The 24,661-nt window shown below is 44.8% G+C and overlaps 1 protein-coding gene across 1 annotated transcript; it reads right to left on the bottom strand.

Annotated features, from left to right (window-relative positions):
- Nucleotides 1-7,575: 7,575 nt before the first annotated feature.
- On the bottom strand, nucleotides 7,576-14,046 carry LOC126519084 (uncharacterized). The gene is made up of 2 exons (XM_050168698.2): nucleotides 13,943-14,046; nucleotides 7,576-9,327 (listed from the first exon to the last, which is right to left on the bottom strand). The coding sequence occupies exons 1-2, from the start codon at nucleotides 13,983-13,985 to the stop codon at nucleotides 7,598-7,600; spliced, it is 1,773 nt and encodes a 590-aa protein (XP_050024655.2). The 5' UTR covers nucleotides 13,986-14,046; the 3' UTR covers nucleotides 7,576-7,597.
- Nucleotides 14,047-24,661: the final 10,615 nt, after the last annotated feature.

The following is a 24,661-nucleotide window of genomic DNA, read 5'->3' as shown; positions in this document are numbered from 1 at the left end:
TGCCGCAAACCAGCTTGAACGGCGTCATCGGTGTTGTTCCTTGCACCGCCGTGTTGTGCGCGAAGGTTAGTTATGGCAGGATCGCATCCCACATCTTGAGCTCGACGTCGACGTACATTGCTAGCATGTCGGCGAGGGTCTTGTTGAGGCGCTGCGTAAGATCATTTGTCTGCGGGTGGTACCATTCGTCTAGGGGTGGTAGGCAGTTGCCCTTCTGAGGCACGTCTGGCTGTACTGTAGAATGACTTCTGCTGTAAGGGCCGTTCCTCGGTCGGTGATGAGGACTTCCGGGGTAACATGTCGTAGCAGCATGTTCTCAACAAAGAATTTCAGCACTTCGGCTGCGCTGCCTTTCGGCAGAGCTTCAGCGAAGCGGGTGAGGTTGTGCGTGGCCACAATGATCCACTTATTTGCGGATATTGACGTCGGAAATGGTATCAACAAATCCATCCCGATCTGCTGAAATTGTCGGTAAGGAGCCTTTATCGGCTGTAGTAATGCCGCTGGCCTTGTCGGTGGTGTCTCCCAGTCTCGGCATGTCTTGACGTAACGGGTGATGTCGCCGATCAGGCGCGGCCAGTAACACCTTTCCTCTATCCTCGATAGCGTCTGGGTGAATCCGAGCTACCCAGTGGTCGTATGGTCATGGAGGGCGTGCAGTAATTCTGGACGGAGTGTTGAGGGAACAAGAAGGTGGTTGGCGCGGACTGGTAAGAAGGCCATCTTTACGAGTATCGTGTTTTGTAGCAAAAACGAAGACAATCCTCCCTTGAATGCTCTAGGGACAATGTCGGCGTGCCCATCCAGATACTCGACAAGGCCTTTAGCTCTGGGTCTGCCCGTTGCTGTTCAGCGAAATCTTTCGCGCTTATTATTCCAAGGAAGGCGGCGTCATCCCCGTCGTCTTCCGGCGGCGGGTCGATGGGGGCGAGTGATAGGCAGTCGGCATGAGAGTGTTTTCGTCCGAACTTGTAGGTTACAGTGATATATTCTGCAAGTCGGAGTCTCTACGGCGCCAAGCGTCCTGAAGGGTCCTTTAATTTATCTAACCAAGACAACGCGTGATGGTCTCTGACGATGTTGAACTGCCTGCCATATATAAGTAAGGGCAGAAATTTACTGTAGCCCAAATGATGGCGAGGCATTCCTTTTCAGTTGTAGAATAATTCTTCCGCTCTTCACATCGACCGGCTAACGTGAGCTATCACCCATTGTTAAGAATGGCCGTACGGGGTGGCAACGTGCCAGCTTTCAGCCCGCTGCACGTGTTCCAAGCCCACCAGACGGGGCGCCCTTCGGAGAACTGCGAAGGGCCGGCAGCCACGTGGCGCGCGATCAACTCAGGAAATTGGTACTTGGCCGAGCCATCCTGGACAAAGCAGAGTTCTACGAAGCCCTCTGACGTCGGCACTGAAAGCTCGGCGGTACCGAGAACTGTCCGGCCTTTTCACCTGTGTGTGTGTGCAACACGAACATTTCCGTCCACTGGGACTCCGTCCACGGGGACCTCGAAGAGTGACGTCGAACGATGACGTCGAAATATGACGTCAAGCGGAGAGCTTATAAGCAGCGTTTGCCGGCTGCTAGAGCGTGCTCGTGTCGTGCTCGTTGTCGGGAGCTGAGTGCTCTGTCATGCTCGAAATGTAGTAGTGAGCTGTGTGCTCGTAAACTGTTTGCTGTATGTTAGTTTTGCGGGCGCCATATGGGAGTCGCGCTAGACTACCAATGTATCTTGCTTAAACTGTTAATATGTAAATAAATCCTGTTCGCCGAGTTCCTGTCTACGACGTTCATCTCCTTCAAATGGTGGCAGCGGCGAGATAGTCCGACGAATCCTACACCGTTCAAGTCCGTCTTTCCTCTGGAGTGGGATCGTACTGAGGCCTACGCTACTGGCGTCAGTATGGATTTCTGTAACGGCGTTTCGTCGAAGTGCGCAAGTACAGGTCGCGACTGCATGCGTCGTTTGACTTCTTGAAATGTGTCGGCCTGCGGCGTTTTCCACTTGAATTCGACATGAGATTTCGTTAGATGTGTCAGCGGCTCAGAGATGCGTGAAAAGTCCTTGACAAAGCACCTGTAGTAGGCACACATGCTATGGAATCTATGCACTACCTTCTTCTTCATCGGCTGCTCGAACTTTGCGGGAGCAGCTGTCTTCTGCGTGTCAGGGGGACTTGACACTTGTTGATGACGTGGCCTAGGAAAAGGAGCAGATAGCGAAGCGGCCCTTTTCTGGCTTCAAAGTGAGCCCTGATCACTTGATGGCCTCTAGTACTGTGGCAAGCCGCCGAAAGTGATCGTCGGAATTCCCGGTGAAGGCGACGACGTCATCCAGGTAAACATGACAGGTCAGCCACTTACACCCTGCTAACACCCTGTCCAACACGCGCTGTAACTTTGACGGCGCTGAGAGCACAGAAGGAATGGCATGGCCTTGACCTCGTAGAGGCCATCTGGCATGATAAAGGCGGTTTTTTCTCGATGGCTCTCGTCGATTTCTATTTGCCAATAGCCACACTTGAGGGTCATCGATGAGAAATATTCGGTTTGTCAGAGCCGATCCGATCTGTTGTCTACACCTCGGAGGTGGTATAGGTTCTTATTTCTTATCTTGTTGAGTCGACAGTAATCGACTCACAAACCTAGGGTTCCGTTTATTTTCTTCGCCAGGACTTCAGGAGATTCTCACGTGCCTTTCGACGGCTGGATGACGACGTCCTCGCGCAGCATTTTGTCGAATTGCTGCATTATAGCTTCACGTTCCTGTGTTGAAACTCAGTAAGGGCTCTGGCGGAGTGGCTGAGTGCACTCTTCGGTTATTATGCGATGCCGTGCAGTTGGTGTTTGTCGAATAATCAGTGACGTCCAAAAGCAGCCGTTGTATCGTCGGAGAAGACTGTTGAGCTGTTGTTGCTTACTCAGGCGGAGACTTGGATTTATGTGGAAGTCTGGTTCGGAAAATATTGTCGACGGGGTAGCTGCGGCAGAATCCGACAGGACAAACGCACTGCTGGTTTCCACAATTTTTTAGTGTATGCTATCGTCGTGCGCTCGTTGATGTGCTTGAACTGCTGGCTGAAGTTTCTCAAGATCACTTTCGCTTTCGTTTCTTGAAGTGGAGCAATCCCTCTGGCGATGCAAATTTCGCGGTAGAGCAGTCGACATTGGTCGCCCTCGATGACGCCTTCTTCGTCTGCGGTTGTATCACTGCCGACGGAGATGGCAATGCTGGAGTGAGGCGGCATGCTGAATTGGTCCTCAAGTACACTCAGGGAATGGTGACTACGGGAGCCCTCTTGCGGTGTCGTTTGATTTTCGGACAACGTTATCGACTTCGACTTCAGGTCGATGATTGCACCGTGTTGGTTCAGGTAGTCAATGTCGAGAATGACGTCTCGTGAACACTGGTGCAAAATCACTATGGTGACAGGGTAGATCCGGTCGTTAACGTTAATTCTTGACGTGCACATTCCAGTTGGCGTTATTAAGTGTCCTTCAGCGGTTTCGAATTTCAGGACCATCCCACGCATTCTTCAGTTTCTTCAACTGGGCGGGGATGGGTCCACTCATGACGGAGTAGTCGGCTCCTATTTCTACTAAGGCGGTGACTGCGTGGCCGTCGAGAAGCACATCCAGGTCGGTGGTTCTTTGTCTTGCGTTGCAATTAGATCTTGGCGTCGAATCACGGTTGCGTCGTGTTGAGGTGTCGCTGGTACGTCGCGTCGTCAAGCCTTAGGTCGGTGCCGGAAAAACGTGTCATCTCTTCAGTGAAGATGGCGATGGGCTCATTGTGTAGTTGCTCTCGTGTTTCCAATAGGTCCGGAGAATGAGATACTGGACGCATGCATTGGTGTCCTTAGCGACTGTCATTGAAATACACCACCTCATCAAAAAATAGATCTAGAAAATGCTGACACCGATAGATTTTGACATTCAATAGATAGTGACGGCACACAATAAGCATTGCAGACAGGACAATGCGCTACTTGCAACTCTTTATTGAAGTCACAGGTGGCTGACTGAATAGCCATGAGGAGTGGGGAACGAAAAAGAAGGAACACTGACTATGTGAATGCGCACGTGCGAGAACACTGGAGATATAAATGAAGGGAATCACGCTTAATCTAAACCTAAAGCTGGTCCAAAAACATGCTTTCATTCGTGTATATATTCAGAGACAGGGTGCTGACACAGTTGTCCCCTGTTTTTTTTTAATCTCGTTGGCCTCCAACAATTGACGCGCCACTCAATCCTTGCTTTTAAACATGATTTTTTTATCATGAAGCCTTGCTTGACATATGTGTTTATTCGCTTTCCCGCAGGCCTTGCAATGAAGCGGCAAGTTTGAACCATATGCATTTTCAATGAAAGCTTATGTTCCCGCAGGCGTTCATTAATACATCGGCCAGTTTGGCCGATATACTCCTTTCCGCACTACAGCGGTATGCGGTATACGACCCCTTCTTCACAGTTAACAAAACGGTTCCTATGTTTAATAGAAGGCCCTACCTTCTTTGAGTCATCCGAACCAATCAGGCGGCACAAAGGAGCAAGTTTTCGGGTCGCGGAACAAACCACAGGAATTTTGTATTGCACGGCGGCGTGATTAAGGTTATGCGCCACTTTATGAGAATGTGGTATCACTACCGGTTCAGCTTTCTTTTCAACAGTTTGACCTTCTTCACATCTTTTTCTTTCTTTTTTCAGCTTTTTCAATAACGCCTCCGAAACTGCGCTTAAAACCAAGCAAGGAAAGCCAGCCTTCCTCAACTTCAAAACCTTGTCGTCACAGCTTGCTTGTGCCTTATGACAGCACGATTTTTTCAGGGCGGATTCGAGGTACATAGTGGCAATTGCTCGTTTAACAGTCTTGGATTGCGTAGACTCATACGGCAACAATTCTTTGCGGCCACGGGGTCGGTACATCCAGCAGGAACTTTCGTCAGTAAGGGTAATGTCAAGATCTAAACACTTCAAGCTGTTATCCTTGGCTAGTTCAAAAGTAAAATCTAAGCCTTTGCCTTGCTGTTTAAAATCAGATAAAATGTTCTGCACAGTATGCGAGTAAGTCATGGGAGATCGTTCCGTCAGTAAAATTAAAAAATCGTCAACATACCTAAAGACCTTGACCACTTTGCCTCCGTCAAACACTTTCGACAGCGCTCTCTCAATGCCCGTAAGGAAAATGTTGCAAAGTACGGGAGCCCCGCATACTTTCTTGGAAAAAAAAGGCCGCCCGTCCATGAGACAAAACTCACGCGGCTCTAGAGACTAGGAAAAGCTTAAGCAGGTGCGAGCGCGGCACGCTTAGCGTGGGAAGCTAGCCCGAGTAACTATCCCAAGGACTGCTGCTCACGACAGCGAAATGCCTTTGTCTAATTATAATAACCCTAATATGACTACTTTCGGAGAGAGAACGGCCCAGAGGGCTGCACTACGAGTGCTATTACTGATTATTTTATATATATATATATTTCTCATTTATGGGATCGAATGCGAGCGTTGTTCATTTGTTTCTGCGTGTAAAAGTTGAGAGAGCGAGTATAAGCGAGGAAACAAAAAAAAGAAAGGAAGAGGAATATTACTGACGCATAATTGCAGCGCCGTGGTTCTAAAGCGCACCCGCGGTAGTGGAACGCAAGGAGATATAAACGTGCGCGGCCATAGTACGAAAGCGAAAAACTGGCTTAATAAGTTTAGAGGCTTGAAAAAAACGTTACTTTATCAATAGATAACATGGCAATCAGCACTCGAATACAACCAGAGAAATTACTAAGACATGGAAAATGGAAAAAAAGTAAGGAAAAGGAAAATTACTGAAGCATAATTGTAGCGCCATGGTTCTAAAGCGCCCCTGCTGTAGAGGAACGCAAGGAGATATAAATGTACATGGCCATGGTACGCTAGCGAAAAACTGGCTTAATAAGTTTAGAGGCTTGAAAAATGTTACGTTATCAACAGATAACATGGCAGTCAGCACTCGAATTCAACCAGAGAAATTACTGAGACATGGCAGAATTCCCTTGAACTGAGTATGGTTTCCGAGATATATGCTTCAAAGTATTGAAGATGTTAAAAGATGAGGGAATGTAGGGTAATCTCCGCGCTTCCTCAGAGGATGGCGCCCTTACGAGACTACACCAGGCACCTTACCGAGACATGGAGTTCCGTGGCCGGTTCGAAGCCCCCCTCTCAGCCTGTCCGGCCCAGATCAGGTGCGTTCCGATCGCCCAAGGCTGCGCTAACATTGTTCAGTCCAAATCGAGCGGACTCGAGCGGCTCTAGAGAGTAGAAAAAGCTTAAGCAGGGGGGAGCCGCGCGCGGCACGCTTAGCGTGGGAAGCTAGCCCGAGTAAACTGCTGCTCACGACAGCGAAATGCCTTTGTCTAATTAAATAACCCTAATATTACTACTTTCGGAGAGAGAATGGCCCACAGGGCTGTACTACGAGTGCTATGACTGATACTTTGACTGATATGACTATCTGATTGTGGCTGTCTAATAATTTGCTATCGCAATCTATGTTTCGCCTTTCGCGCGAAACTGCGGCTTTTTACTCCGACGAAGACACGTTATCGTGTATGCAGTTTTGGCCTGGCCTCTGCCAAAGTCGGTACAATGTCCTATAGCTTCTTCGTAGCATTCTTTTTTGCGAGGAACGCGTAGGAAATGGGGGAGGGGGGCTATCCTGACAGCACAGGGCGTGTAGGGGAGGGGTGGCATTTAACACATTGTCCCAAGACGTAAGATACCGCGAGGTAAAAATGGCAGAAAAAAGCATTTCCCACTCGTGAGGCACACGAAAGTCAGAAATATGTCTGGGTGAACGAGAACTCGAGCGTGTTTGTGTTATGTAGCTCATGCACCAATCGTCTCACAGCGCTAGTTGTCATTGGCGCGAGAGAAGCAAACGTGTGATTTTAGCCTTACGGTTTGAGCATTGGGTTGCCCTATAGCGAGTAAGAAGTGTGATCCCACCAAAGAACAACATATTTTTTTTTATTCACGGCGCCCGAAACGTGGTGCGATAGGAACCAACGTACCTCAAAAGTGCCTACGAGTAGCCAAAAACTGCTTTGTTACTGTTTGTAGGTGACCAAATGAGTCACACGTGACAAATGGTACATAACCTTCACATTTAGCCTGATGTCAAAGGGCAAATGAATAGGCATGCGATCACAAGACCTTGTATGAGGTACGTTTGCTGTACGTTAGTATTCTCGAGTGGAAACTGCAATTTCGCAAATAACGGTTATGCTTACAACTAGAGACCAATTAAAGAATGCTGCAGTATCATTACATCGTGCTTATAACCTACAAAAGTTCTGGTGGGCTCGAACCATCAGTATTCCCATTTTGAAAAAGAGATTTCCTGAAGTGGTGCATATTAGTTGTTACGGAACTGTGCGCGTTAAGCCACGTGTGGCTTCCTCATATATTACATATTCGCTTGGCAAATGGCATCGCAGACCTACTTTTTATGCTTTTAATGATTATGCTTACATTTTTATGCCTGTTGCCACATACTGGTGGTGAACTTTACTTTTCTTAGTTTTTATAGTTTCACATCGGTTGCAGTTTGGAAACGAGAATTTTATTTCAAAAGCACCTTCTGCTGACCATCTTCTCCCTGCTGCTGTCCACCGCTTCCGGCACCTGAACTCCAGCTGTTACTGCTGCCAAAACTTCCTCCCAAACCGCCGCTCGAACTGCCGTATCCACCGCTTGGCAATCCACTGAGTCCACCAAAGGAACTTCCGCCAGAGCTACTTCCTTGTGATGGTCTAGAGCCACTCAGAGGTGTTGCCCAAGTGTATCGGTATGTGGGTGCGGAACTCCAATACCAGAAACTGCTGCCATCTCCTCGTCGCCCTCCACTGCCTTGAATACCACCAAATGAGGGACCTCCAATGAAGCCACCGAGGTATCCACGTCGCCTGAGGTAGTCTATAAATGTGCCTCTGGCACCACTTTTTCTGTACTTTCTGTAAAGACGCAGCAATTGCCTTTGCGACAGGCCAGTGGCACGGCTCAGCCAACCTTGGCTGGAACCCCCCAAACCGCCCAGTCCACCGAATCCACTTCCGAAGCTGCCTAGTTGGCCAGCTGAGCCTTGACGGCCGCCTAGGCCAGAAATGAGCCACGTATATCTGGTCCCTTGATTGTTCCTTCCTGAGAGACCACTGCTGCTACCGAAACTGCTACCTTGGCTACTAGGACCCCAGCCGTTATCGCTTCCGAATCTGCTCGACCAACTCTGTCCAAGGCTGCCCAATCCGCCATATCCTCCTCGTCCACCGCTGCTGCCACCCATGCCGCTTTGCCTGCCGTAGTTTCCACTTCCACTACTTCCAAAATCGCCACTTCGACTGCCCCAGCCAAATAGTCCACTACCGACGCCTCCCGAACTGCCTTGACCTGAAAGGCCATCGTAATCACTTTCTCCGACTTCGCCTGACATTCCGCCCAGTACTCCACTTCCACCAAGTTCTCCTTGCTGTCCGCGTAGCCGACCCATTCCGCTTTGGCCACCAAAGACCGACAGTCCGCCTAGTCCTCCAAATCCGCTGAAACCTCCTTGCTGACCGTTCGGCCTGCCGTAACCGCTTTGGCCACCGCTTCCGAGCAGTCCTCCGAATCCGCCAAGTCCGCTGAGTCCCCCTTGTGGTTCATTTTGGATCTCTGAATCGCCTTGTCCGCCTTGGCCCCATTGTTGACCATACCCTCCAGTTCCTATTATTCCACCAGGCATGCCGTACAAGCCACCCTGTGGACCACTGATTCCTCCCCATGGCCGCGGGAATGCACCACTCCCCCTAGGTCCCTGAAATCCCCAAGGCGTGCCCGCAGAAATTAGGCCACTGGGATTGCCCCACGTAAACCACGTCAGTGGCGAACCTCCTCTGGGCAGACCCCACTGTCCACTCACGCCTGGACTTCCTCCGCGCGGCACAGCAACCAACCTCAATACGTAGACTGGAGTACTCCAGTATGCGAAGGGGCTGCTTCCGTACCCATCGTAGATGTTGCCCCAGGAGCCACCGCTTCTGCTTGACAACATAAGGGGCGCAGTCAGCCTCCTCCAAATTGAGAATGGGTTGCTTCCATATAGGCCACCGTAACTGTTGCCCCAGAGACCGCCATTTCCACCAAATCCGCTCAGTCCACTTCTGCTGCCAGATCCACTGCCATATCCGCTGCCGTATCCACCGCCGAAGCCGCTTCCACTGCTGAGTGAGCTTCCTCCAAATCCTCCTCCCAACAAACCGCTCCCGAATCCATTTGAAAAGCTTGAAAACTGCTGGCCCCCGATGACCTGGCGACCTGAAAATGAAGTTTGGAATTACTAATGCAGTCATCTAGCCAATTTTAATTTTCAAGCAGGTAAGACGTTTGTTTCTTTTTTTCGAGAAACAAAAGTGGGAGATACGATAGCAAACAGCAAACCCACATTTTTTTTCCTTTTGATAAAAGAGATGCCGACTAGAAAGTCACTGTACTCGTTCTGGGTAAGAAGACTATTTTTTATTTATAGCATCCATATTGTGAATCCGTTTCGAGATTTTTACAGGAGTGAGCATAAAACAGGTGGTACACTCATTATTTTCATTGGCTTCACTTCTGAAGCTCTAACAGCGTGATAATACAAATTTATTTATGCGCAATATACGTAAACGTAGGGTACTTCGCTTTAACATATCTCATGAAATTTCTGTTGCTCAGAAACGTAATCTTCACGTGCACATAAATATTTCAGTTAGAGCAATGCTATCGTATGAGTGTCCGAGCTATGAAGCATCGCGTGTTTTTAAAAACGGGGCAGGTTATTCTGCTCCAGGAAAACGAAGTGCATATTGTTAAAGCCATTTATAGCATCTGATATTAATATTTTGTAGGTGCTGTTGAATTGAATAACTACCTGCAATAAGCAATTTTTTTTATTACTGCCCTTAATGCCATGCTTTCAATGAAGAGGTAACAAAAAATTGAAAGAGCGCCGTAGTGGGCTCGTATTTAGGCAGTTACATTTATGTCGTTTATTTTTTTCCTGGTGAGAAAGAAGACGCGAGAAAACTTTAAAAAATATCACCTGACTAATCGTGCGCGCGCAACAAAAAGCAGCGCCCTCAAATGCGCTCTACACGAATTAGTGAGCGCATCCATGAATACTTTGTTTAGCGCAAAACGACAGAGACAAGAAAGACGACAGGACAAGGCGCCTTGTCCTGTCGTCTTTCTTGTCTCTGTCGTTTTGCGCTAAACAAAGTATTCATGGATTCGCACCAACTAGCCCGCCAACGCATTGTGCTGAACTAGTGAGCGCACTCTCCACGATGCAATAACCAGAGATGGACACCTTTTCTATGTTAACACCAACGTGCCGTGCTGTCGCGGCAGAAGCGCGCCAGATAAAGCGCCGGGAACTTTTACAGTGCTTGTGTGAGGGCGATGCTTATTGGTGCGCGCGGACTGTTAGACACGTGATAATTTGATTTCTCGCCGCCTTTCTTTCGCAGCCGGAAAATATAAACGGGTAAAATGTACCTGGGCGAAAAGATGCCACTTTTAGGTTTCTTTCAATTTCCTACAAGTTCTTCATTGACAGCAGGGTATTTAGAGCGGTAGTGAAGAAAGGTAGTTATTATGAAATATTTATTGGAAAAGCATCAACAATGAAATTACTGGCGGCTACTCTACTTCACTGTGAACAATAGGCACTTTGTTGTGTCCCAGTAGAATGGACTTTCTAATTAGAAAAAGGGAATGTATAATAACTTGGGCACACTGTATATGTTGAATTTAATACACATGGTTACACAGGTGTAATGCATAAATAAAAGGCATCATCTGGGAATTGCAGCCCGTGCCGAACAATCATACTACTTTGTCAGGAAAAGCCAGTATTATTTTTGTCTGCAGTCGTGCAAACAAGCAATAACATGTTGCCTTCCCTGAAAGTTTTGAACAAAAATATTCATTCCAATTTCACCACCAGTAACTCGTGTTTGTAGACGAACAGCCTTCTAACGTCAGGTAGCTTTTGTGAGAGCAGGTCAGTAATAACGTAATAGTGGTTGTTATTGGTGCTGTCGAATCTGCAGAAACCATACGAAATATGACAAGCATTGGAGCTGATTCTCAGTAAGGTGGGTTTTATGCGAAAGAATGTGAATTGCACTATCATCATTGCGTTTATAACTCGGTCGCATCTTCGCACTTGTAGCTCACTTTGCGAATGTTTTGTTATATCGGTTACTAGTCAAATAGGCTGTGCTTTTCGATCCATATTACACTGAAAAACAGAGTGCACGAAGCTATTCAGTGTACGCTTCGGTTGCGATTTGAGGGATAACTGTTGTTATTTCAGCCAACAGTCACACAGAAAAAAGTGCAAGACACAGGAGAATATCTTCAATGATTGTGATTTAGGAGAGGCGCGGGTGCGGTGGTAAAATACAGGAGCAACTAAATTCTGCAGAAGAAGTTCCCGCTATTCTTAAGCGATGCATTGTGGTCGCTGTCTGAATTACTAGAAATACTAGGTGTTCGAATTGCAACTGCAAATAGGCACTTAGAAGAAAATAGAAAATAGCAGAAAATAGAGACTTAGGATTGCACTTGTGAAGGACATCGCAGTTTACTTAATGATATATGATAGCGCAAGACCTGTAGATTTCTTTATAGGTGAGTAAAGTCCACCCAAAGGGGGCGTAAACGAGAACAATCCTCCGACACAGTAGCAGCTATATACAATCATCACCTAACATCATACTCTCATGCCAACTCATTCGTTGCTCGCGCGGTCAATCAGGGGAAACATTTGCCATTGCACATCGCCACAGAAACTGACACAAAGTAAATTCCAAGATTTACTTCGCTGTGATCGAAATGTGTAATAATAATTTGTTCATTGTTCTTCCTTTCCTTTCGTATTATTATTTACATTTTCATTTCTGTTTTTTAGCATTACTCTGTGTGTTGTTGCTTTCTCTAAAATGTGCAGCGTTGCTAATGATTGTATCACCTCCCCTATCTAATACCCTCCCCGTTAGGGCGTTTAGGCTTAACATGAATAATGAAAACATTGCACAGACAACCCAGGTAGCCTCCAACGCGATCAGAATAAATGCCTTCGTGTGCGCTTATGACTTGAAGCCGGTGTTGGTTAGTTGCAGCATCTCCTATATTCAATAAAAATTACGGGGTTTTATGTGCCAAACCACTTTCTGATTGTGAGCCACGTCGTAGTGGGGGACTCCTGAATTTTTTATCCCCTGGGGTTCTTTAACGTGCACCTAAATCTAAGTACGCGGGTATTTTCGCACCCATAGAAACGCGGCCGCCGTGGCCGGGTTTCGATCCCGCGACCTCGCGCGTAGCAGCCCAACAGCATAGGCACTAAGCAACCGCGGCGGGTGCTTGTATTGACGTCCGCATTGCGTTAAGTAAAACTTCAAACTTTTAGACCTGCGTTTGTATGGCACACTTAATTTTCTGATGGCCAGGAATTTGCAATAGCCCAGTCTCTGCAAGCTTTGTGTATATTTAGCCGGTTTGTGTTATTGTAGCACTACAGCGAGCTGCTTCGGCGAACATAAGAATCTACATGCGTCGAGAAGCTTGCTGTTATTTTATTTCATTGTTTTACTCGGTCATCACCTGTTAGTTCTTCCTGGTTTAGAAACTGAGGGAGCATCAATTTAAAGAACTTCAAGGCCTGAACGACTCGTAACGTTCACCGATATAATTATGGGTTTCGTAACGAAATGCGCTCATAAAAAAATTTGTTTACTTTCTTTACCGTTATCTTACAATTTCAAATTCTAGAATGTTGGTCTTGAAAATTGCTCCTGGAGTAGACTCGAAATGATTATTTTTTAGCAGGCATACAAGGAAGTTATTGGCCCTTAGGCTAAGGAACTTCTTTTGACTCACATAAATAGCTTCTTTAGGTAGATAGAAATACATACATATACAGGAACTGAATTCGATTACAAGCACTTGTTAATAAGTTGCTGCCTTCTAACCCCTCATTATAACGCCATATAAACTCTATTTCAGCAAAATTTTTTTGTAAACCATAAAACGGCAATCGGTTCCCTTGGCTGACGGTTTATTCTCCAGAGTAAGTGGTAATATTTATTGCGTTGCGATTGGAAGCAGAGCGATTAAATCTAATCACAAGAACGAGAAAAGTACTCGATTCCTGCATAGCTGAGCGTTCTGTTTAAATTCGTACTTAGAATTGTTCATGACTCTTATACGCAGTAGCAAAAGCGCAGTTCTAACTCTTACTTAAGATATTGTATATGACGGTAACATAAGTGGCATTAGGGCTGCGGGAATACGTTGTTACAGAAAGTGGAAAACGCATAGGGGATGAAGTGTTTCCTATGTTCTGTATTTTGTTACGCTCATTTGTCTCCATTTTTTTTAGCGAGACAAATCTCATTTTCTAGCCACATCCTTCCTAAGTTGAACAAGGATACGATGTTTCCATTTCCCAATGAGTCGAGCCCTTATCGGACAGAAATTATAATTTTGAGGGAGCTTTTACGCGCAGCAAGTGCTCAATCGGGCACTGTCCTAAATAAACATTTTGTTGTCTTGCGTCTTACAAGACAAAGCGGGTTTATTCGGTTGGGTTCCTGTGTTAGAAAACAGCTCCTGTAAGAGAATTATCTGTTTGCAGTGGTTCATTACGTCCTGCTCATTACAAACTCAACTGATATATAGTGGAAGGAGCATCACATAAACCTTGGCTATGTTTTCAGAAAACACAGTGACTATACCATGAGGAGCGCTATTTCTTCGTTACGAAAAAGTAGTTTGGCGATGTATTGAGCAATTGGCACATTCACATGCGTTCACCAGGAATAAAAGAAGTACAGTGTGGCTAGACGTAATTAAGCACGTCCGAAAATGTGCTCTAACTTACTCAGGAGGCCGACGACCACGGCAGTGAGACTCAGGAACTTCATAGTGCGGCTGCTTCGCTGCACAGATCAGTCTGCCCTGGCTCGAAATCCTCGAGTCTTTTATACTGATTTTTCAAGGCGGTCTCGTGAACAATTTTGGAAACCGTTTGCATAACATTGTTATAGCCTCGAGTCTGCGACATTGTCTGTTGTTGGAAAGAATGTCTTAATAGAAAAAAAATAAAGAAGCAAAATCCTATCCTGACCTCAGGTTACAAACGAATTGTGTAGCCTTATTTCAGTGGAAGAGAGTATTAGTATATGCCTATGGCTTGCACATTTTAGGCAGCTGCAAGGTGATTGACATGCCACTCTGGAAGCACAGCTGTGCTTCCCGTGTAGAAAGACGGCTCACTTTTTTTCCTTGTGTCAACTGGCCATGTGCGTGTCCTTCCAGGAAAACGAACAATTGAAGCTGTTACTAGGACTAAGAAGTCACTGTCTGCGGCATCTTTCGTAGTTTTGAGCAATAACGACAGCATGCGTGGCCGTCATTTGAGGATTTGTCCCTTTAGGCGTCTAAATTTTTGCTCCACTGTGCGCGCTGCTCATGCACCAGCCATCGTAGTTGCTCAGAGCATAAAGCAGGGTTGTCTGGCAATGTTGACACCACTTTGACTTGGCACGTTGACAGGGATTTCTATACTCACACTGAGGCGAAGTGTAATTTTGGCGACACGTCTAAAATTGTTGTCCAGGATAATCATAGCTTTTCTTCCGCCACTGCCCTAAAACATTTTGTTAAATAAGTATTTCTTCGCACATGTTGTGATAATTTTCAGCAGTTGAGCACGCCATCAAAACAAGTATGTCTAGGTTGTCTTTTTTATCGCCATAACTTTTCTATTTTAGTTTACACCTAACCGACTCCTTGAATGTACGGCAATGTGTTGGAGAAGTTGCCAATTCGCAGAAAATGACGACCTCCTCTAAATGCTGTGTTCAACTGCTACGTAATATGTTTTTGCGGTAGGTATAATTTGGCCAACAATTGAAACACATCTGAATCAGAACACGGCTGAATAATATTATGCTTTTCTTGTTCAGAAGAATTCAGAATCAGAAGAATAAGAATGGGCTGGGGTGCGTTTGGCAGGTATTCTGAGTTCATGAACAGCAGGTTGCCATTATCCCTCAAGAGAAAAGTTATATAGCTGCGTCTTACCAGTAGTCATCTACGGAGCAGAAACCTGGAGGCTTACGAAAGGGTTTCTACACAAATTGAGGACGACGCAACGAGCTATGTAAAGAAGAATGATGGGTGTAACGTTAAGAGATAAGAAAAGAGGAGATTGGGTTAGGGAACAAACGCGAGTTAATGACATCTTAGTTGAAATCAAGTAAAAGAAATGGGCATGCGCTAGACATGTAATGAGGAGGGAACATAACCGATGGTCATTAAGGGTTACGGACTGGATTCCAAGGGGAGGGAGCGTAGCAGGGCGCGGCAGAAAGTTAGGTGGGCGGATGAGATTAAGAAGTTTGCAGGGACGACATGGCCACAATGAGTACGTGACCGGGGTTGTTGGAGAAGTATGGGAGAGGCCTTTGCCCTGCAGGGGGTGTAACCAGGCTGATGATGATGATGATGTAAACATGCCGCCGTATGGACAGCCAAAAACATTTTGTGTTTGTCCCTAACCATCAGGCCGTATTTCCACCCAAGGTTATGTTTTTATGTAAGTGGCTCTGAACATAGATGTTAACACCTTGGGCTGGGGACTCGTTGTGCGAAGGTTTCTTGCCTTTTACAACCACGATACGTCGCCTGGAAGATGGTGTTTGACATGCCAGCGTCCACCAAGAATTTGCCAGAAAAGATTCTGCCAGGCTCGTGGTGACTACACGATCCCGACACTAAAGACCGCTGCGAGTGCATGAACTTGCACGCTTACGTCCACCTCTGTGTATCCTTGACGAAACTGAGTGCAGCGATAATCTAAGATTTTAGCCCTGAGGAAATTCACGAGGTAAATAGACGTGGCCTCGTTTGGAACTCTAGTGAACCAAGGTGCTGGGGGATGCTCCATGCGACTTTGCAGTTGAGATAACTTGAAAGCGAACGAAATAAGATTCGCGCAGGGGTACAAGTGTTACAGAGCAAACTCCTCTATGGCGCAATGGGCAAAACACATTGCCATAAAGAACAGGGTGAAAGCGATGACTTTAGATGCGAAAGTGACGTATGCATTTGTTGAACGAGAATAAAGGGAACCGAAGGGCCCGATCTTTATTAATCAAAACTTAAGAAGCCAACAAGCAGAGACATCGAGGACAACGTGGGGAAAATACTTGTACTCACTAATGGAATGAAAGAAATCCTAAATATAATGTAAATGAAAATGAAGGACAAAATGACTAACCGGAAGTAGGGGAACGATCCCACGTCTTCGCATTACACCTGCGATGCTCTTACCAATTGAGCTACCGTGGCGTCATTTTCCCATCCACTTTCTAGGGTATTTTTGTTTTTTCTACTAAACTAACCCTGTAAGTTTTGGTGAATTCCTCTCCACCATATCGAGCGAAAAATCCTAGGTTAGGTGAATCCTTATGCTAAATGTCGGACAAAAAAGTGAGGATGTTACGGAAAGTGTAGTCGATCATAACATGAACTCGTTTTGCCAGACGTGCCTAACGCGACGAAACCTGTTTTGCCTCGGTTCTTATGTAACGTTGTGTGTATCTGTAAGCATAGCACAGTTTCCCGCATCCTGCATAGAAACGGCTTCTCTTAAACGGCTATCAGTTCGAGTCTCTAATACAGCCACCGCTCCTCCGCGGATGCTTCTGCATAGGACACTTAATCGAAAGCTTTTCGCTCGTTCTGCCGCCACCCTAAGTTCTTTCAGGTAGCGTGACGCCCCGAGAGCAGCTTTGAGAGAACCCAGGGCGGAATAGGTGGCCTGTATATCCACACACCAGTGACGGTTCCTCCTGACTAACAGAAATATATCTAGAAGTTATCGTTTATGCGAGCTGCATGCGCTCGAAAATGATTGCTCATCCGGAAACACGTCATGGCTGTCATCTTTTTCACATCGCCTGTCGGGTTCAGAGGGTTCGTTGCAATTGAGAGAGATAGAAATGCAAGTAGATAAGGTAAATGTGTCAAGCTGCTGCTACCGTGATGCTTCGCAGAGGCCGTCATAGCGGGAACAGGAATTTGCCCAAATCCATTGAACAGTATGTGACTGCTGGAAAACTTTGTTCCTACCTTAATGCCTGCCTAATCACAGCGAAGGCCAACAGTCATAGTGATGCCTACTGCTGTCAGATTAAGGAATTGTGAGAAAAAAGTCAATGGCCGTCAATGTAGCTACCGAGACCAACTTGTACAATCACTGCTACATCGGTGAAATTTCTGGAGGGATTTGCAATCAACTGGCCATCTGCTAGCGTGTAGTGGTTACATTAGTGCGCCGAACGACTGCACCGCAAAGACGGTGGTGCGACGCTTGATCTCCAGGGCAGCGCAAAGTTTTCTGCAATTCTTACCTTGTGTAATACCCATACCGGCTACCTCTGTAACTTCGAGCTAATCTTGAATGGATGAAAACGTTCCCTTTCGGAAAACTTCCACCGTCGTGCTGATTGCCGCAGAAGCTGTTTGCGCATATCTGAATGTGCGTTGCCTGTGGTTTAGTTTAGGCCTACGCAGAAATGACAGTTGCGCTAGTGTAAAACTACCAGAAACCGTGGTGTCGCTTTTTCTTACGTATGTGACGTCACACAAGGCTTTCTTCCACCTAAGGAGTTTGGTCGTCGAACTCGGGGTGTGTCGATGAAGCTATAATGGGCTAACAAACGTCGGCTCTCGGGCGAATCGAATCCCTTATAGTAACGTAATACCTACGTTCTTTAATGAATTAGTTTCATTCTTTAAAGACACATTTGGTAAAGGATGTGGCTTCTAGGTATGATGTTACGGTAATGTTTTCGGCTATTCGAAAGCTGTCTCGTATTTGTGCTCGTCTGCGATCTGTTAAAAGTGCCGAGTGTGTTAAGAAGTACGCTAAAGGATTTTTTTGAGATGTTCAGGCGAGTTCGTTTCTAAGATTCGTTTATGCTGCGGTAAGGTATACATCGGCCAAACCGGCCTTTGCATAAATGAGCGCTTACGAGAGCATGCATTGGCAATCGGAAATTGGACGGGCTTTCGTGCCTCTTATCATTTCACACTGTGCACTTGTTAACCTTTATGGGTATAAACATGGATAGAACGGTAAATTAGAGAGACGCTGGCGCAGAAGCTAGCGGAGGCTATGTACATAAGAAATTTTGGAGACCAGTGTGTCAGCTTCCGTTGTTGTCTCTTTACGAGAATGAGCTTTTCTTACTGATAGCACGTGATTAACCTTGAGATCGATCTCATGTACACTTGTTTGTTTATCTTCATGTGCGCAAGCCTGAGGGTATATGAAGCAAACATGAGGAAAAATAAATCAGTTGTGAGTTTGCCCCACTCCGTGTCTATTCTTTGACCGCGTCCTTTCTGTATTGCGCCGAAGATAATTTTCGTAATGGGCTCGTATAGGCACTTCGCTGCATATGAAATGGATTATATTTAACTCAATCTGCAGCCCTGATATTACATTTTTCCGTTATATTTGGCTTTTTTCGGGTCTGGCTTATTAAGATGCTGTGAAGGCTTCCTCAAGCTTCAGTCACCGGTCTCCTTAAATTTTATGTCATTTTTCTTTATCGACATTCAACTAGGCCAACTCTCGCTTTCAAAACGCATTATGTGCCATTCAGCCATCGCAAGAAGTGACGTAATTTACACTGTTTGCATAAGCAATAAGAAAAGTAAACTTAATTAATCGTAGCATTGCGTTCGAGACAGATAGTGTTCTTAACAGACAAATTTTGCGATAGCAGGTGATTTTTTTGTTTTCTTTGTGCTTTCGTGCTTTGTTACTTGTATCGCGCATGTGCATAATCCATCTTTATTACACAAATAAAATTTAGTTGTCAGTGCATCTTGTGTCTTTTACTTTATATTCCACGTGCTGGAGGGTCTGCAGACGCAGAAAAACCATCAAGCCTCACCAAATTTTTTACGCCGCCTAATGCTGGGACATATTTTAATAAGGTGCTCCCAACCCTTCCTTCAGCCGTGCAATGTGATCCTGAATATCAGCCAACTTCCCAGGCAATAAAACGTTGGGACTGTCCTGCTGAAAATGGACATTTCAGTGACTGTCGCGCCATTTATGCATCGTCGGAAACGAAAAGGGTCGACGAAGCACGCGCCTCGTCAATCAAGTAAAGGCCTGATATTTCTTGGCAAGTTTGCCTCCTTCCTCGTTGCATTAAATTGTAGAGCTCGTGAGAGAGAGACGAGTTGTTACAAATGATGATGGTGATGACAATGACTTTAAAGTCTTTGGCACATACAAACTAACGGCGATTGGCCAAGAGTCTCGCAGATTTTCCATAAGTGGTAAAGAATTAAATTTACAAAAACGTGGCAGTTTGGGCGAGTTGGTATGTCATCACTTTCAGGCTTGTAGCGCAGCTCAGGCAGAGCAAGAAAGGACGGAGGTAGGGGTAATCAAAGGGAACGAATTACAGGGCGCTCACTCGGTTTTCCGTTCCCTTTGATTACCCCTACCTCCTTCCTTTATTGCTCTTCCTGAGCTGCGCTACAAGCCTAAAACAGTCATAAAAATTAAATTTACGATTCTACAATTTTGATGAATAATTTAAAGCGAGTAAAGTCCAAGGCGCTTCAGTAGATAGACATTCAATATATATATTTATAAATGAGACAGCAAAGTAAGAAGGAAATTATTTATACGGTGAACAAATAATTCTGTTTGATTCAATGAGGAATTTTCCTGTGACGATGCAGTCATTCCTTTGTGATTGCCCAAGCACAAATGATCCGAAAGACAGCAGTACCGGAGTGATAAATGGGAGGCCCAGCGTTCGCAGTGTAAATTGTAATGTCATTTTTGTCAAGGAGGAGAAACGCCGCCAGTCCAATTAGTAATGTTCAATTGTTTCTAATGCATTGTATAAATGGCATAAAGGGGATATTGCCAGACCAGATCGGTGCATGTATAAATTTAGGGGTGGGACTGGACATCGCAATATGATTATTATCACTTTCGTTCGTCTGGTTTCGCAAAATTTTCTGCTCCAAGGGAATTGTGAGTGATGTAGTTCCGAGGATGATGTTAGATTTCATTTTGACGTCAAAAGGATGTCTCTTCTAAACCTGACAGACGTGATAAACACGTCTTTGGAAAAAGGGTAAACACAGGGCCTCTAACGGGAGCCTTGGCCAAGCTGTCTGTCGCTTCATTGATATAAATGTCTTTGCGCGCAGGTACCTATATTAGTCTTAAACTCCGCAATTCATTTTGAGCCCGTGAGTACAAGGTTCTTAATATGTTCGACTCGCCAGGAGCAGTAAGTGAAGTGTACAACGGTAAAAAGTTAGTTGTTATTACCGAGGTTGTCTTCGAAGCCTGTAGATTACGCCTAGCTAGGACAACAACTAGGAAATCCGCTAGGAATATTCGAGTGAAAAAGAGAAAAAGACCAATCCAATGACGATGAAAAAATTCCATCTCCTGGCTTTTCCTCACTCTGCGAAGCATCTGTTGCTATAATTACGTTTGTCTGGAGCTGATGCAAGTCTACATGGAGTAAGCCGTTAAAAATATGCGAAGGTAGCTGCCTTGCATTGTTGGGGAATATGTCATGATAAATAATTTGAGATACTGTTTATTGTGATTACATGATTTATATGTACATTTAACGGACTCAATAAAGATTGGGCTGTAATCACCTGTGGCGTGTGAAACTAAGGCCATGAGACTCTGAAAAATTGGGCTAGTTCATTGACAGAGATCGACTGTGACCTTAGTGCACATTCGTTGAGGCGTATGAATGTTTGAACGGTATATGAAATCGCATTGCAAGGGAATGTAGTGGTGATTCCTTGTATGGCATAGCGTTTGCTAAAAACATTGGTAGCCCCAGACATAAGCGGAGTGCTTCCCCTTCCAGCAAAACTAGGGGACGTAGCTTATAAGCTGAGGCGCAGGAAAATAATACACAGCTGAACATTTGTATAGGTTCGACATACGTGCGGTAAATCATTATGGTTGTGTCTCTGCGCATGCTCCATCGCGTATTGCTTATTCTTGTGAATATTCGCATTGCACGGGAAGCTTTGAGGTTGCACGTTCAGTATGATGACTCCGGTTAAGATTGCCTTCATAAATAATTCCAAAGTACGTGACTTTTTCCACTTTGAGAATAGTAGAATGGCGGTACGAAAGGGATATAGTAACTGGGTCTTCTAGACGAAAGACAAGAACAGCTATCTTATTTATTTATTTATTTAGTTATTTATTTATTTATTTGAATACATTCAGGGTCCGTAGGGCGTTACAGAAGGGAGTTGTAACAATAAATATAAAAGAAACAAAGCAAATTTTAGGTAACATATTTAAGCGCATGCGCATAGTCACTGGGGTCCGTAACAGATACAATGGAGGTGGACAAGTAGTTACAATCATTACAAGTTTGAGGAACGAAATAAGGAGAGTGTTGGTTAGCGAGACGACGAGAAACGAACACATTATGACGATGGTCGACACCAAGTGATATCGATGAAAGACGAAAAATCAATTCTTGCTTAAGACGAGGGTTATGATAGAAAATCTTATAAAATAAGGAAAGACGTGCTATTTTGCTGCGTAAGGAAAGGGATGGAAGTCGTAGCGGTTTGTTCATAGTTGACGCACTGGACCGACCGACGTGAGTAGCTGGAAAAGATGAAGCGTGCGCTACGATTTTGTACAGCTTCAAGGTGACTAATAACACTTTCAGTAAATGGATCTCGCACACCTCATGTATATTCAACTTTGAAACGCACAAAAGTTATTTAAAGAAGGAGATTTAGAACAGAAGGGGCCACTGAAAAGTTACGGCGAAGGTACCCAAGCACGCGGTTAGCATTATTGACAATATAATTAATGTATCGTTGTCAGGATAGGTTATGATTAATGAGGATACCTAAGTACTTGTAAGTAGTCACTTCTTCAAGAGGGGAAGCACTTATGCTGTACTTAGAAGCGTTACTGGAAAGTTTACGACAAATTTTCATTAGTTTGCACTTCGTCGCGTTGAGTTTCATTTTCCATGTGTTACACCAATCAGAAACATTGTTAAAGTCAGTCTCTATCAGAGGAAATTTGCGATATACCACACAGTATTCTGCAAAAAGCCTAATAGAAGAGTTAATACACACAGGCAAATCGTTTATGTTAATTAGAGAAGGGGCCCATAGACAGAACGGTGGGGTACTCCTGAAACGAGAGGACATAGAGAAGAATCGTAACCATAAGTAGTTACAAATTGGTGTCGGTTTAACAAAACGCTTTTTATTCATGCAAGAATATTAGGGTCAAGATTTAGTTTACTGAGCTTAAGATAAAGTAGTTCATGGCAGACAAGTTCAAAAGCTTAAAGGAAATCCAAGTATGCACAATCAATACGAAATCCCAAGTCAAGAGCTGCTACGAGTTCATTAGTAAATCAAATTAACTGCGTTTCACAGGAGAATGTCTTCCTGAAACCATCCTTGCCAGATGTGGAAAAAGAATTAGTTTCAATAAAGTTAACCAGGTAAGAATAAATGACATGTTCAAAGATCTTACAAGAGACTCTGGTAAGTGACATTGGACTGCAATTTATCGCAGTATGAGTGTCATGAGATTTAAATAACGGCACCACTTTGACCACCTTTCAATCACAAGGCAGCACACCAGAATTTAGTTTGAGCAAAAAGTTCATGCAAAAAATTGACGAGTAACCAACCGTACTTTTCACAAATATTGCGTTTGCAACTTCAACGCCGCATGATGACGAAGCCTTTAAATTGCTAATGAGGCCAACGACACCATCGTAATCAATTACTACAGGAACCATTGTACGAAAGTTCACGTCACAAAATTCTGGCAGGCGCTCAACAAGCTCACATAGAAATGCTTTTGAAAATATTTCGTTGAATACGCAACAACATGACGAACCAGAAACGCTAAGGCCACTGTCCTCAGTTATCGACAATACGTTTTCGCGTGCAGCCTCAATAACACTCCAGAAATTGTAGGGGTCGTCTTTTTACAAAGCAGGTGGATTAGTGCCGAAGAAAGTGTGCTTGGCGTCCTTAATTTGCATCTCTATATTTGCGGGTGACCTGTTGATATGCGGACCAGTCACCATGACTTCATTTCTCGAAAAAGCGTTTCTTCTGATTTTTTTTTTCTCAATACTGACATCTACTGACAAGCGGATACTGTCCAGCCCTGCTTCCAGTTCGCATAAGTATTCCTGTAAGCACTCGTACAGTGACTGAATATCATTTGCCGAAGCAAAAAACGCTATATGATCAGTGTAACGTACGCGCTTACATTCTGATACCAAGAAATGTAGCTGAGTAAGATGTTAAATAACAGCGGGGATAAAACTGCGCCTTGTGGAAACTAGCCTGTTTGACTTAATTATCCCGATGAAATCCCACTTTGTGCACAGCAAAACTCTCTGCCCTGCAAGTACTCAGCAGTCTACGTTACGAAATATTCAGGTAATCAAATATCCTGCATCCTGTTTGTTGATATTCCACACTATCGTACGCTTTAGAAATGTCTAGTGTAACTAAAGCTCCACATTGTTTTTGGTTACGAGCCAACTGGATTCGGCTCTCTAGGTCGACGTGCGCGAACCAAATTGACACACCTGGTATAAATCGAATTTGTCAGGGGCTCAACAATTCTATTGTGGTCACCAATTTAATCATACGTGCGTGTAATAATCTTTCTGATAATTTTACAAAATTGAATGTTGGAGAGTTAGGCCGAATATTGTCTAGAAGATTCCTTTGGTTTTACAGCAGTGGAATCCCTTTCGCGGTTCTCCACGCAGGATGGATCCATGCATATTCTAGTGTGTAATTTACGGCATCTAACAAGTCGTTAGCAGTGACGTCAAGGAGAAGTTGAATCATCTTAGTAGTGAGACCAACGGGACCTGGGCCTGCAGCTTGCAAACATGAAACAGCTTAGTACAATTCTCACAAAGAAATCTTTTCGAAATCTTCTAATGTACACTGCCTCTGAACAGAAGATGCATGGCAGGTTGTGAATCAGGTCTCCGACCGTCTCGCAATTACATCTAGATATCCAGCTTAATCGCTAGTGAGATTAAAACTCTTGACTCGAGGTTCAAGGGACGCGGATTCATATTTGGGAACTTAAATATTGAAACAATGCAAGCTTATTATTTGATTTTGCAAGAAATTTGGAATGACGGCCATTGTAAGTATCTTTTGCCTTAGATGCCGTTATTTTAAGCGTTCCAACAATAAATTTATAGTTGTTCCAGTTTTTCGGAGACTACTTATGCTCGAGATGCTTCCACACAGCTTTCCATCACTTATAGTCCCGTGAGCAATCGTCATTGCAACAATTTGTAGAAGCGGTGTTATTGCTTGCCTTTAACTGGAATTCTTGCCTTTTCCGCGGCGTATCTATGATTGCGAACATATCGTCAACATTCAATGAATAATGTTCAGTTGATTTGAGAGTGGTCTGTAAGCACTTTTTAAATATATGATAATGCTGAAAAAGTGGATTCGAACCTCCCAGGTGGGCTGCGCA

This window comes from Dermacentor andersoni, chromosome 10, assembly GCF_023375885.2.
Source record: "Dermacentor andersoni chromosome 10, qqDerAnde1_hic_scaffold, whole genome shotgun sequence".
Classification (NCBI taxonomy): Eukaryota; Metazoa; Arthropoda; class Arachnida; order Ixodida; family Ixodidae; genus Dermacentor; species Dermacentor andersoni.
Note: the sequence above shows the minus strand (reverse complement) of the source record. Positions and strands in the feature narration are given on the sequence as shown.